Below are 16,240 nucleotides of genomic sequence, written 5' to 3' on the forward strand. Positions count from 1 at the left end.
AGTAGCTAACAAAATATTTGAAAATATGCATTGGAACCGATGTGAGTAAAACATGCTTCTAGCTCAATGAATTATATTTTTTCCGCAATTGATATACTAACAAAATAAACGCCAAAATGACCTTAAACCTTTTCAAATAATAAGTTTTGTCAGTATTGCATAAACAATTAATGTTAATTTATCCATCATACTCACTGCGCACCGTCATATACATGGATGACCATTTTCGTTGCCGTTTTCATAATTTTTAAGATTGTATCTTGGTGCATGACCAATAAACAATAACTTTACCGCAAATAATGATATTATAAGATTTACAGGACATTTCATGTGCTTTCTAAAAATATAAGTTTTATTGATGTATGATATTATACAACCAAGTAATTACGAATTTGGTTTAGCAGGTGTCACTGCAACCCCGTGACGTAAATAGGTGCTGCACAACCGTCGCCTAATTTTATGTATTTCTCAGATCCTATTTTAGCGATCCATTTGTGAGAGGTATCATTTGAAAGAATATTATGCGTACTATCGTTACTTTTTAATAATTTTAGTCGTAATTGTAGAAGTTCACAAAATATTTGACAATAAGTGTATTTTTACTGTATATGAATAGTATTCGCACTGATACGAGTGAAACATGCTTCTAGCTCAATAAATTATATTTTTCCGCAATTGATATAATAACGAAATGAACCGCAAAATGTATGGCCTTTACAAAAAAAGAGTTTTGTTAGTTTTGCTTAAACAATTATGTTAATTTGTCCACCATACCCACCTCGCACGGTCAATAGTCATATTCATCATTTTACAGAGTTTATTTTACTGATCAATTAAGTATATATTTATTTTAAATATAGATCAGTGAAATAAAGTCTGAAAAATCATGAAAAAAGGTAACGACGGTGGACAATGTGGACATCCATTTATATGATGGTGCCCAGTAGGTGAGGTGAACAAATTAAAATTAATTGTTTATGCAATACAAACCAAACTTATTTTTTGTGTAAGTCATACATTTTCCGTTTATTTTGTTATTATATCAATTGCGGAAAACAATCATTTTTTGAGCTAGAAGCGTGTCTTAATAATGCCAATGCTATTCTTGCACAGTAAAATACACATATTACTAATCAAATATTTTGTAAACTTCTACAGTTTCGACTTGAAGTATTAGAAATAAAGGTAGTACGCATAATATGCTTTCAAATGATACCTCTCACAAATTTATCAGTAAAATAGGATCTGAGTAATGTAGAAAATTTGGCGACGGTCAGTCAGCACCCAATACCGTGACAGGCCGCAGTGACCCCTGCTAAACCAAATTCGTAATTACTTGGTCATATATTACCATACATCAATAAAACTTATATTTTTAGAAAGCGCATGAAATTTCGCGTAAATTTTATAATAACAGTAATTGCGGTAAAGTTATGGTTTATTAAGTTAGAAGCATTTTTTATCTGCATATGTGCAACTCATGCTCGAAAAAAAAACTCATGTTTTCAAATATTTTGTAAACAGCTACCTTTATAACGATAGTTATTCAAAAATAATTATAGTAGGTTTAATTTGCTTTCCAATGATACCTCTTACATATGGATCCGTAAAATAGAAACTTAAAAATATTGAATACTTAACTACGGTCAGCGCTCATTTATGCGACCGGCGGAGTGACCAATACGAAACAAAATTCGTAATTTCATGGTTATATTATCACTTACCAATAAAACTTATATTCTTAGAAAGCTCATGAATAGTCGCGTAAATTTTATAATAACATCAATTGCGGTAATGTTATTGTTGTGACTTAGAAGCATTTTTTACCAGTACTTGTGCGATTCATGCTCGATAAAAAACACATATTTTCAAATATTGTGTAAACAGCTACCTTTATGACTATAGTTATGTGTAAACAATTATAGTAGGTTTAATTATCTTTCAAACGATACCTCTCACATATGGATCCGTAAAATAAGACCTCAAAAATATTGAATACTTTACTACGGTCAGCGCCCGTTTATGCGACCTGGAGGATAACCCCTGCCAAACAAAATTCTTAATTACATGGTTATATATTATCATATACCAATGAAACTTATATTTTTAGAAAGAGCATGAATAGACGCAAAAATTTTATAATAACATCAATTGCGGTAAAGTTATTGTTTATTGAGTTAGACGCATTTTTTACTAGTACCTGTGCAATTCATGCGCGATAAAAAAACACATATTTTCAAATATTTCGTAAACAGTTACTTTTATGAGTATAGTTATTTGAAAACAATTAAAGTAGGTTTAATAAGCTTTCAAATGACACCTCGCACGAATAGATTGGTGCCATAGGACTCGAGATGTGAATAAATACCTATGATGGTCGGTCGCCATCTTTCCCCCCCTTTTTCTCGACCCGTCCCCCCCTCCTTAAACTAAAACAGGTCAATTCGTAATCTGGAGAGAACGAGGAACACATCCATACCTGTTTTAGGTATTTAGAAGAGATGTCGACGAAAATCGTGAAGGAGACGACTTGTGGCCAAATTGGCTCTAGACTACATTATTTATAGTCATAACTCATGGATAATGTTTGTATACGTAAGAGATGGTCTATTATTATCTTTTTGATAAGCGACAAAAAATACCAAAGAAAAAAAAATAACAATACTAAATTACATATGTATGTATATCTGGTCTGGAGTTTGAACACCAGCAACACCCAATGTGAATACTTCAACAAAATTGCATAAAAAAAGTACCTATTAATAGAAGAAAAATTTTAAAAACATGTACTTCAGAAACCATTTTAATACATATCGTCACTACTTTTAAAAAATCTCGTATCTCACGCTGTTCCTCAAAGTTAAAATGCAGTAAGTTTATATGCATTCCATACATACTTACTACAATTTTCTTTTCATTGACAGACGAAGATACAAGTTTTTTTTTCAAAAGTAGTGACGATATGTATATTAGATATAGCAACCCCATTTAAAATCTCTCATATTCCTGTATTACAGTTTTTATTTAACTTGGTTTGATATAGACTTCCTTATCACAAGGCTTATCAGACTTGTATTTAATGAGCAAATGAAACTGAACACTAAATATGGAGAAACACTGATTATAAGGCATGTGAACTAATTGTAGTTTTTAATGAAAATTCTAGAAAGTGTTGTCCTTCTGTTTTGATTAGGCCATCAGACATTGAAGATTATACAATAGGTTTTATAAATCAAAGGGAATATATTCGGTAAGGGCATTTATTTGTGTGACGAGCACAGATATTTGTTCCTGAGTCATGGATGTTTTCTATGTATATATGTATGTATTTATCTATTTAAGTATGTATATCGTCGCTTAGCACCCATAGTACAAGCTTTGCTTAGTTTGGGGCTAAGTTGATCTGTGTAAGGTGTTCCCAATTTTTTTTTTTTTATTATATTTCTAATCATAATTGTCAACTATAGTAAAGTGATAGGGTTCTATTTAGTTTAATTTCTAAGACCCCTTTTATCAATTGAGCTTTAACATAAGCCTAAATAAAAAGCTATTTTTTTTTCAAGTGATTAAATTTTTTATAGTACAATTTAATATAGGTACATGTTACAGCACTGTATAAATTGACGCCAAACTCACAATTATATAAATATAAAATAAATAAATAAATATTATAAGACATTCTTACACAGATTGACTGAGGCCCATTATTAAGTACATTATACAGAGTCTAACGGCTCAGCCACAACATTGTTCTAAGCGTTTCAGCGGTGAGCAGGGGCCATACATTGGAGCGAGACACAGTGATGGGACTTTTCATTCGCACATATGGCTGCCGCTCACCGCTGTCGCGCTTAGACCAATGTCATGGCTGGGCTGTAAGGTTTTCCATTCTGATGTGTTGTCAAAATGTAATACATTTTAATTTAAGGTCCCAGAGAAAAATTATTTTATATTGTTATAAGAAAAATAATTGTGTCTCGTACATTAATGAACCTTCAAAATACTTCCCTGAAAATGATGTGGCTCCCTTATAGAACCCTGTTTTAGGCTATGGATGTTTACTATTTTTGTAGTTTTTTATTGTTTAATAAATAACGGATAGCCTCTTTGAAGTCTTTGATCTGTTCCAGTATAATGGTACCCATTATAGCCCGGCCACGACCTTGGTCTAAGGTGGCAGCAGCAAGTGGTGGCCATAGATTGGAGCAAGACACAGCAATGGGACTTTTTATTCGCACCTATGGCTGTCATTTGCTGCTACCACCTAAGACAAATGTTGTGGCCAGGCCTTTAGTACAATAATTATGAATATATGAAATTTATGAGCCCCAGACTAGATAACATAGAAATAAAGTATCAGTGTTGCATAAATTGTTTTGAGTTGTTGTTGAGTAAATAATTAAATCTGATAGTAATCCAAGACTTGAGGATTTCATACCGAGAAGGGGTGGGACAGTTTTCTGTCTGTCACATAGGGTTTTATAACTCAATTGAGTCCTGAAGGAGTGTTGAACCCGTTTTCTATCCCTTTTATCTTTTTTACCCCTTTTATCCGTTTTTTATCCCTAGCACCCCCCACAGTGAAATGGTAGCAACCAACACATTGTATTAAAATCATATTGTCACTAAAATTTTAATATGCCTATTGCAGAATTATTTCGCAGCCATTATGAGTTCACAATATCTTTCAGTACTTACAATTCTTACAAATAGAACCTTGAGGATATACAATCCACCATCAAAACTAACTCCGGACCCAACCAGGAGACAGCCTCAACAGTGACACAAGGACTACAAACAAGACTTGAGTGGTCAACTCAACACCCTACATTGTTCAGATACTTAACAAGTTGATTGAATATTCATATCTCCCTCCCACCGTTTTGAGATACACGTTAATATTAAAAACATACGAAAATCAACCTCTGAAAGTCAGACCATTGACTTCTCAGCACCTGACCAGTAAAGAGACGAGTTTTAAAAGACAGTGAGGGGACTTACGCTGGTTCATCTTGAGCACCATGGCCCGGTAGAACCGCGTGAAGGGCGCCATCGTGCCGTCCCGCAGCGCCCGGAGAGCCATTTATCACTAATTAACAGTCCACTCCACCGCTAAACAGGCTCGTTACCAGCGCACTGCGCTGAGATCACTTCCTCTACGTAAACACTAAATTTGACACACATTATTTAATTCTAAACGATTTTCTTACTGTGAAAAACTAGCAAATATAAGCTTTTACAAAAATTAATTCTAGCCAACATTTTAGGTCTTGAGATTATTCGAATGAGAATCGCGTAGTTTATAATATTATAAATTATATCTATTTTATTGCGGCCGACGTAGAATTAGTATTAATTTTAATTTGAGTCGTAATGTTGACATCACAAACAACCGCTATACGAGCAGAGCGAGACACACACTTGCTAAGTTGCTATCGATATCGACCCGAGAGCAGCACCGCCCAACTTACAAACGCTGGGATTCATCGTTATCGACATTTTTTTGCCAAAAATGTGAAAAATGTTTATAGTAAGGATAAACACTTTTATTTATTTTAGGGTAAGACATTTAGCATGAAAATAAATTTAAAAACCTAACTTTTTATGAGGTAAGTATAAAGTCCGTTTAGTACTTATCTAAAAATTGGTCCTAGTCCTATAAACATGTGTAATGATAATTTAGGTCGACAAAGCTTAATATTAGCCACTTATGGTAAATTGCGACGTGAGGATATCGAAACAAACAATTATTTCACGTCATTTTGATAACATTTTTCGTTTTAGCTATTAGGCATATGAGCATATGTTTTAAATTCTTTGATATATGAGGCAACATACTACAGTATTAATAAAAATATTAATCATTAGGTACATATTAAATGTGTTCTTTTTTAAATTTATCGATATCCACAAAACGTACATCACTATTAGCTAGAGTCACTAGCGCCAAAGTGACGTAATGTGAAACTACTTTGACAGTGACAGTTTGAGTTCACTTGCCAGTAATAAACATGTGTTGCCAGTGACACAGTTTTTTACCCCTCAAACAAATGAAAATTGACCTAGGCTGTTGCGCAGACAGACAGACGGCAGAACTCTTTAGGAGGAATTTATTGTCATTTGGCTCTGTAATACGATCTGTTATTTGAGTAGGTATATTTAGGTAGGTAAGAACCTACTGTTTGTAAATACCGCCTCCCATCATTGCATCAAGTATCCGACATTGGGCCATACCCACGCCAAACCGCAGAGCTATTAGGTATCATGAAGACCGGATGATGCAAATTATAAGTGCTCTCCTCTTTCGCTCCTATCAAATAAAGATGTAGTGATTTTATTAGCTTGGCCTGGCGGGCAAGCATGGTTGCGTGATATGGCATATCCGGTAGGTGCGTCCTTTTCCACCTACCGATAGCTTCTATATACCTACCACACGAGTGTGATAGGCTATATGACACTCGTGTAGTAGATAGGACCGCTGACTCTACCTATCTCTTTTTTGAGTGCCTACGTCGAATCTTTAAAGGGCCACATGCTCACAGATGCTTGCTCATATTGCACGTACCTATATACTTACAAATCGGTACAGGTCAACATTATCATCATCATCATATCAGCCCTTTATCGTCCACTGCTGAACAATTGAGCATACTTCTAGTACGCCACGTGTCCCGGTCCTGAGATAGTCTCATCCATTAGTTATTGTCTCTTCTGTAAGTATGAGAGCGTACACCCATCTTAAAGTCCGGCAACGCACCTCCAACACTTCAGGCTGGCAATCATGGTCGCGCGATAAATGATAAAACATAAGGCCGTCCATTCGCACTTACAAATAGTGCGATAGAGAGGGCCTGATGTTTTATAATTTATCGCGCGACCATGATTGCCTGCCTGGTTTTACTTATTAGCTTAAAGCTGAGTTTAGACCAGCAAGTTATTTTGCAGCTGCAGTTGACAACTTGACACCGACCGCCACAGTTCACATTACACAAATTGCAATAGTGGTAAATCCTTTGTGAGCAATCGGAACCACGGAGGCACGGTGCCAGCATCAAGTTAGTGCTTAACACAAATTAACTACGTGACACATGGCTTGTTGTGGTCCCGAGGCGTCGCCAGTGTTAGTTTGTAACTTTATTGTACACTTGGGCATTTTGCGCTAGTAGAGGCAATTGCACGCCGAATGACCAAAATCCAAACTACTTCTACCTCTATACCTACCTACTAATACCACCTAGTTGGCTTGGCGCGATAACCAGCACTGAATGGATTTGAGCGGTACCTATCGCTTTCGCTGACGCCGAGATCACGGAGGACCACCTATATTCTATCATCCACTCAACGACATTTCGGATGACCAGGACTTCGTCAATTCAGCCGAGCGGCAAGGCAAAAGTGTTATGAAAACGCTAAACGGAAATGACTTAAGGTAAGGTAGGGCAAAATGGAATGGTTTTTAATGAGATGTTAGCGCGTTTTCACATTAACCGATCCGATATCGGATGTCAGAAGGATTTCAAAGGCAAAAATCAAAGATGGCGGCTTCAATGTATGGGATATCGGTCCTACATCCGATATATATCGGATCGGATAATGTGAAAACGCATTTAGGCTCAGGTTTCACTTGCTGTGCGTGGTTACATTGGTTACTAAAAAATGGCGTTTTCAAACCTAAATTCTGAAATAGAAAAACATGGAGCAAAGATAGCGTCGGTATTCGATCCACAGACAACCGCTATGTCATTCAGAAAATTCCATATATACCTACTTATTCTAACCTATTTCCTACTACCATTAACTTACTTTTAATCGATATGTATTGAAACCGTGCTGAAAATAGCGTTTATTTTTAAACGCAGGTAAGTAAATAAGTAACTGCACACCTATTCCCTGACATCCGTGTGTTACCGCTATTGCGGTTGGCTGTATTTTTAATGCCCCCGTGGGAACCTGCACCTGGCTGTGTACGTGTACAGTCGTCATCAAACATATTTGACCGGCCAAGGCTCTCACTAATATCTGAACACGCATCTATTGTCAAGGAATACGTGTACCTACACATGTCCATGAGCTCTTTGGTCATTCTGACATGACTTAGAATGAACAGTCAGAACTACACCTGAACTCATATGCTCGTACTGTCGAACTCGAACACATAGCCTCCTCCTTCGGGGTAAAGAAGTCGGTTAATAATTTTTAAGAAAAAAAAAACCGCCTTCCTTTGGAGTTCTGGTGATAAATACTTTCAAATGTTGGATTATGTTATCAATTCGTCTGTATATTTTTTAATGTTTGTTATTCGATATCTCCGTCATTTCTGAACCAATTTTGAAATCTGGATGATTCTGAAGTACTTACAGATGAGAATGATTATCAGAACGGAACTCTAACCAGGGGCGGCTCACTCTTCATCAGCAGTTCCACTGCACCAAATGTCACTGTTCTGGACGTAAGTGCATGCTGTTCTTATAAAAATACCAATGTCACTATATGTGTGCCGTTCAGATTTGAGGAGTTCCGTTCTGACCATCATCAGCAATTCCACTGCACCAAATATCACTGTTCTGGACGTAAGTGCATGCTGTTCTTATAAAAATACCAAAGTCACTATAAGTGTGCCGTTCAGATTTGAGGAGTTCCATTCTGACCATCATCAGGAGTTCCACTGCACCAAATGTCACTGTTCCGTACGTAAATGCACGCTGTTCCTTTAAAAACACAAAAATCACCATATGTATGCCTTTCAGATTTGAGGAGTTCCCTCAATTTCTCCAGGATCCCATCATCAGAACTGGGTTCTGAGAAAAATGGGACCAATCTGTATGCATATACAATCAAACAAAAAAAAATTTTCAAAATCGGTCTAGTAACGACGGAGATATCGAGGAACAAACATTAAAAAAAAAAAAAAACATGCAGACGACTTGATAACCCCTTCCTTTGAGATTTGGAAGGCGGTTAAAAATATGGACGAGTATACTTACTATTTATTAGATCACAAGTTAGAAGGAAAGTTAAGACGCTACGGGAGCGAAAATGCTAAAATGGAAAGGAGTCCCCCTTTCAATTTGGGAATTTTAGTTAAATATAGTAGTGTTATTAACTAGATTTATCGAAAAAAAATGTCCATTACGAACAACTCAGTTAAAAGATATTGTGAAAAAATCTTTAAAATCAAGGTTCCGCTCTCGACTGTTTCCTCCTTCAAAACTTATTTAAACGGAACGAAATTTAAGAATCTGAATAACAATGAAATAATCTGTGTCAGACCGTTTAGATTTTTTGGCTAATTGTTACCGATCTTGAGTAATCACACCTTTTTTTGAGGCATACTGAAAAAGGCCGTTTTTAGAAATTTTTGATTGGCTCTAGCGTCTTTTAAAATAAAAATAGCAAAAAAATCAAAACGGTCCGACACAGATAAAAACAATAATAATCTATGTTGAAAAACTCATTGTTCTATCTTCAAAAACCAGGGAGGAAATAGTCGAGAGCGTTTGTATGGAGAATTGACCTGTACCGTATCGTCTTAAGATAGACCGAAGTCACCGAAGTCACCGATGTGAATCGACCACCGACAGAGCGAATCGAACATAGATATTACGATTTTTTTTTTGTCTTTGTGAAGGAGTTTCACAGGGGAACGAAACTTTACGCGCTGCAACTCACGGTTTAGGATATACAACAAAACTTCTATTTAGAATAAGAAGAAGAATAAGAATAGTTTATTCATCATTCGCCTGCCCTTATCCCATTCATTTGGGGTCGGCGCAGCATGTCTTCCGCTTCCATACCTCCCTATCATCCGTCATTTCATCATTCACTTGCTTTCGCTTCATATCATCTCTCACGCAATCCATCCACCTTTTCCTCGGTTTTCCTCTCCCGTTACTTCCTTCCACACTCATTCGCAATGCCTTTCTCGTCACATGACTTTCATCCCTTCGCATCACATGCCCATACCATGCCAGACGATTAGCTCTAACTTTTTCTACTATCGGTGCAACTTTCAGGCTTCCTCTTATATACTCATTTTTTATCTTATCCATCCTTGTCACGCCACACATCCATCTTAACATTCTCATCTCTGTTACATGCAATCTCTTTTCATCCATCACCTTTAGGGCCCAGCACTCTGATCCATACATGAATTCTCTAAGATCTCGAATAAGAATAGTTTATTATTAAAAGAAATTAATACAATCGTACATTATTTGTCCCGTGGCCCCACACTAGGCTAAGCCTGTCACGTGGCAGCCAAAATAAGGTGAACATAATATTTTGGTATTCTAGTAACATTTTAATTATGCGTTAACAATAAGATAGTTGTGTGTGACTGTGTGACTGTTAGTAGACTTTCATTTATTTCATAGCATTTTTGAGAAAAGCACTATACACTCCTCAGGTGATATTGAGTTTTCAAGTCAAAGTTTGTCAAGCTTCGATTTCTTATAATATAATCGGATTCATGAGGAATTGAGGAAACTCCTCAAACCTTAACGTTATACGTATATTCATTTGTTGTTCCATCTAATAATTAAAGCATTAAAAGCAGTTTTAGAAAATACTTACACATTTCTACATAATCCAACATTCGCAAGTAGCTTTCACCAGAACCCGAAAGGCAACGGTTTTTTTTTCTTAAAAATTATTTATAACATTAACTAGTCAAAATCAAATCAGTGTTTTCATGCACAAGCAATTAAACGAAATTTAAATTAGAACCTGGAATTTAATAAGTGCTATAAGGAAGTAAATAGGGTCCAACCAAGCCGTCTGTGTGGCCCAGGAAGCCTAGACAAGGGGACAATCGGTTGCCCTTTGATATCGAAACGCTTTGTGCCTGTCTATCACTTACATATTAGCGCGACAGTGACAGCTGCCTCCCATTCTACACACTGACAAATGAATACTGCAGTCGGTCACATTCATATAAACAGTAGTCTTTCCTCAAAAGTCAACAGTCCTTGGTGCACGTCAGATATCTCCCACGTTATAGGAAGGGTCCTGGCTTTCCCCCGGCTACCTTCCGCTGACACAGTCCTATCGCTTTACTGGCCTATGGTTAATAGACCCAAAGTCAGATAAAATAAATTAATAGTTTAAAAAACACTATAAAACACGCTTTTATAAATGCACGTAAAAGCCAAAAATAAATTATGGATCGTTCAAGTTGTCTCTATTTGTGAGCTGAAGTTTAAAAACTATGTGCTTTTAATTATAATATTTGATTGTAAAAGCGTGGGGCGCTGGAACAGGAAAGACGTTTTGTATAACTTGCTGATAAATCAAATTATGCTATGCTACGGGAAGGAGGTTACACAGATTGACGCGCTAACTGGAGTTGCAGCATGACTAGTAGGTTCTACATTAAACAGTCAAATCAATTAAAAGTCAGTGTTCAAAGTAGGTACCAGTTTGTCGAACTCAGACAAAATATGCGCTAGTAGCGAGGAGAGTCGACAGTCACCGACACTTAGACCGCCGCTTTTTTCCGGTAATCAAAGTACAAAAGGGGAAAGTGTCTACAGTGACAGGATGCAGAGTTCTTGTTCGTGGACGAGATATCTTTGGTTCTTTTTGGTAACCCTTAGGCGGCATATGTAAACGTTATGTATGCAACTTCATTCGCCAGGAAGTTCGGATTAGTATTTGTTTACAAGAAAGTCTTTCCTGTTCCAGCGCCCCACGCTTTTACAATCAAATATTATAATTAAAAGCACATAGTTTTTAAACTTCAGCTCACAAATAGAGACAACTTGAACGATCCATAATTTATTTTTGGCTTTTACGTGCATTTATAAAAGCGTGTTTTATAGTGTTTTTTAAACTATTAATTTATTTTATACTTTTTAGTCATTAATAATGAAATACTTTTAACATTTATACATAAATTTTTTTCAAGTAGGCGGATTTTACATGCCATTTGTGGCTTAACGTGTACTTATTGCTAATTGCTACTTAATAATAACCAGCGCCTACCTTCTTATTACGGTATTATCATAAAAATGTTTATACCTAGTAAGTTATCCGTAAAAGATAGACCCCATTTATTTGCTCTTAAGGGTCACAGGAAAACCATTACCCAACTTATTTTAAATACAACGTTGATCATTCTTTTATGCGGGGGGCTTCGCCCCCCGAGTCCCCCTTTGTTTGCTCTGAAAGGTCACAAGAAAACGCTAACCCGACTTATTTTAAATACTACGTTAATCTTTCTTTTATGCGGGGGGCTTCGCCCCCCGAGCCCCCCTTTGTTTGCTCTTAAAGGTCACAAGAAAACGCTAACCCAACTTATTCTAAATACTACGTTGATCTTTCTTTCATGCGGGGGGCTTCGCCCCCCGAGGCCCCCTTTTCTTTACTCTTAAGGATCACAAGAAAACTTGTTTTTTTTTTTTTTTTTTTTTTTTCGTGGGGAATGCGTTTACGCATACCGCCGGGTCTGAGGTGGTGGGCGACCCGGTCGGTTATGTGGGGCTCGAGGCTGTAAAGAGTCCCCCCTACCCACTAAACCCCACGGTGTCCATCCGCGGCCCCGCAGCGGCCATCCTGGATCAGAATCCCTCGCAGGTCGGGCCATGAGCCGACCGGTCCTCACTGTGGGAGCGCTTCCTGGACACAAGGGTCGCACTCTCCAACTCGAGAGCCAGCGTATTGGGCGGGGGCGCTCTCATGCATCCCTCGCCCGCTGGCTGTCTTTAGGGTGGCAGGTTCCGCTCGTGAGCGGCACGTCTGCGATCGATACGATGCATCACAAGAAAACCTTAACCCAACTTATTTTTAATACAACGTTGATCTTTCTTTTATGCGGGGGGCTTCGCCCCCCGAGCCCCCCTTTGTTTGCTCTGAAAGGTCACAAGAAAACGCTATCCCAACTTATTTTAAATACTACGTTAATCTTTCTTTTATGCGGGGGGCTTCGCCCCCCGAGCCCCCCTTTGTTTGCTCTTAAAGGTCACAAGAAAACGCTAACCCAACTTATCTTAAATACTAAGTTGATCTTTCTCTCATGCGGGGGCTTCGCCCCCGAGCCCCCTTTGTTTGCTCTTAAAGGTCACAAGAAAACGCTAAACCAATTTATTCTAAATACTACGTTGATCTTTCTTTCATGCGGGGGGCTTCGCCCCCGAGCCCCCCTTTGTTTGCTCTTAAAGGTCACAAGAAAACGCTAACCCAACTTATTTTAAATACAACGTTGATCTTTCTTTCATGCGGGGGCTTCGCCCCCCGAGCCCCCCTTTGTTTGCTCTTAAAGGTCACAAGAAAACCTTAACCCAACTTATTTTAAATACAACGTTGATCTTTCTTTTATGCAGGGGGCTTCGCCCCCCGAGCCCCCCTTTGTTTGCTCTGAAATGTCACAAGAAAACGCTAACCCAACTTATTTTAAATAATACGTTAATCTTTCTTTTATGCGGGGGGCTTCGCCCCCCGAGCCCCCCTTTGTTTGCTCTTAAAGGTCACAAGAAATCCTTAACCCAACTTATTTTAATTACAACGTTGATCTTTCTTTTATGCAGGGGGCTTCCCCCCCCCGAGCCCCCCTTTGTTTGCTCTGAAATGTCACAAGAAAACGCTAACCCAATTTATTTTAAATACTACGTTAATCTTTCTTTTATGCGGGGGGCTTCGCCCCCCGAGCCTCCCTTTGTTTGCTCTTAAAGGTCACAAGAAAACGCTAACCCAACTGATCTAAACTACTACATTGATCTTTTTTTCATGCAGGGGGCTTCGGCCCCCGAGCCCCCCTTTGTTTGCTCTTAAAGCTCACAAGAAAACGCTAACCCAACTGATCTTAAATACTACGTTGATCTTTCTTTCATGCGGGGGCTTCGCCCCCCGAGCCCCCCTTTGTTTGCTCTTAAAGGTCACAAGAAAACGCTAAACCAATTTATTCTAAATACTACGTTGATCTTTCTTTTATGCGGGGGGCTTCGCCCCCCGAGCCTCCCTTTGTTTGCTCTTAAAGATCACAAGAAAACGCTAACCCAACTGATCTAAAATACTACATTGATCTTTCTTTCATGCAGGGGGCTTCGGCCCCCGAGCCCCCCTTTGTTTGCTCTTAAAGCTCACAAGAAAACGCTAACCCAACTGATCTTAAATACTACGTTGATCTTTCTTTCATGCGGGGGGCTTCGCCCCCCGAGCCCCCTTTGTTTGCTCTTAAAGGTCACAAGAAAACGTTAACCCAACTTATTCTTAATACTACGTTGATCTTTCTTTCATGCGGGGGGCTTCGCCCCCCGAGTCCCCCTTTGTTTGCTCTTAAAGGTCACAAGAAAACGCTAACCCAACTTATCTTAAATACTACGTTGATCTTTTTTTCATGCGGGGGCTTCACCCCCCAAGCCCCACTTTGTTTGCTCTTAAAGGTCACAAGAAAACGCTAAACCAATTTATTCTAAATACCACGTTGATCTTTCTTTCATGCGGGGGGCTTCGCCCCCGAGCCCCCTTTGTTTGCTCTTAAAGGTCACAAGAAAACGCTAACCCAACTTATCTTAAATACTACGTTGATCTTTCTTTCATGCGGGGGCTTCGCCCCCGAGCCCCCTTTGCTCTTAAAGGTCACAAGAAAACGCTAAACCAATTTATTCTAAATACTACGTTGATCTTTCTTTCATGCGGGGGGCTTCGCCCCCCGAGCCCCCCTTTGTTTGCTCTTAAAGGTCACAAGAAAACGCTAAACCAATTTATTCTAAATACTACGTTGATCTTTCTTTCATGCGGGGGCTTCGCCCCCGAGCCCCCTTTGTTTGCTCTTAAAGGTCACAAGAAAACGCTAACCCAACTTATCTTAAATACTACGTTGATCTTTCTTTCATGCGGGGGGCTTCGCCCCCCGAGCCCCCCTTTGCTCTTAAAGGTCACAAGAAAACGCTAACCCAACTTATTCTTAATACTACGTTGATCTTTCTTTCATGCGGGGGGCTTCACCCCCCAAGCCCCACTTTGTTTGCTCTTAAAGGTCACAAGAAAACGCTAAACCAATTTATTCTAAATACTACGTTGATCTTTCTTTCATGCGGGGGCTTCGCCCCCCGAGCCCCCCTTTGTTTGCTCTTAAAGGTCACAAGAAAACGCTAACCCAACTTATCTTAAATACTACGTTGATCTTTCTTTCATGCGGGGGGCTTCGCCCCCCGAGTCCCCCTTTGTTTGCTCTTAAAGGTCACAAGAAAACGCTAACCCAACTTATCTTAAATACTACGTTGATCTTTTTTTCATGCGGGGGGCTTCACCCCCCAAGCCCCACTTTGTTTGCTCTTAAAGGTCACAAGAAAACGCTAAACCAATTTATTCTAAATACTACGTTGATCTTTCTTTCATGCGGGGGCTTCGCCCCCCGAGCCCCCCTTTGTTTGCTCTTAAAGGTCACAAGAAAACGCTAACCCAACTTATCTTAAATACTACGTTGATCTTTCTTTCATACGGGGAGCTTCGCCCCCCGAGCCCCCCTTTGCTCTTAAAGGTCACAAGAAAACGCTAAACCAATTTATTCTAAATACTACGTTGATCTTTCTTTCATGCGGGGGGCTTCGCCCCCGAGCCCCCCTTTGTTTGCTCTTAAAGGTCACAAGAAAACGCTAAACCAATTTATTCTAAATACTACGTTGATCTTTCTTTCATGCGGGGGGCTTCGCCCCCCGAGCCCCCCTTTGTTTGCTCTTAAAGGTCACAAGAAAACGCTAACCCAACTTATCTTAAATACTACGTTGATCTTTCTTTCATGCGGGGGCTTCGCCCCCCGAGCCCCCCTTTGCTCTTAAAGGTCACAAGAAAACGCTAACCCAACTTATTCTTAATACTACGTTGATCTTTCTTTCATGCGGGGGGCTTCACCCCCCAAGCCCCACTTTGTTTGCTCTTAAAGGTCACAAGAAAACGCTAAACCAATTTATTCTAAATACTACGTTGATCTTTCTTTCATGCGGGGGGCTTCGCCCCCCGAGCCCCCCCTTTGTTTGCTCTTAAAGGTCACAAGAAAACGCTAACCCAACTTATCTTAAATACTACGTTAATCTTTCTTTCATGCGGGGGGCTTCGCCCCCCGAGCCCCCCTTTGCTCTTAAAGGTCACAAGAAAACGCTAAACCAATTTATTCTAAATACTACGTTGATCTTTCTTTCATGCGGGGGCTTCGCCCCCGAGCCCCCTTTGTTTGCTCTTAAAGGTCACAAGAAAACGCTAAACCAATTTATTCTAAATACTACGTTGATCTTTCTTTCATGCG

The 16,240-nt window shown here is 39.0% G+C and overlaps 1 protein-coding gene across 5 annotated transcripts in view; it reads right to left on the reverse strand.

Annotated features, from left to right (window-relative positions):
• LOC125229235 (probable phospholipid-transporting ATPase IA) overlaps nucleotides 1–16,240 on the reverse strand; it is a 144,610-nt gene that overhangs the window by 62,815 nt on the left and 65,555 nt on the right. The window contains exon 1 of one of the 5 annotated variants that reach the window (XM_048134044.1): nucleotides 5,002–5,392. The exons of the other annotated variants lie outside the window; for them this stretch is intronic. Within the exon in view, the coding sequence (XP_047990001.1) occupies nucleotides 5,002–5,083 (82 nt within the window). The 5' untranslated portion in view covers nucleotides 5,084–5,392. Of the gene's footprint in view, nucleotides 1–5,001; nucleotides 5,393–16,240 lie in introns of those variants that run through there. 5 annotated transcript variants of the gene reach the window in all.

Source organism: Leguminivora glycinivorella, chromosome 8 (assembly GCF_023078275.1).
Source record: "Leguminivora glycinivorella isolate SPB_JAAS2020 chromosome 8, LegGlyc_1.1, whole genome shotgun sequence".
In the NCBI taxonomy this organism is placed as follows: Eukaryota; Metazoa; Arthropoda; class Insecta; order Lepidoptera; family Tortricidae; genus Leguminivora; species Leguminivora glycinivorella.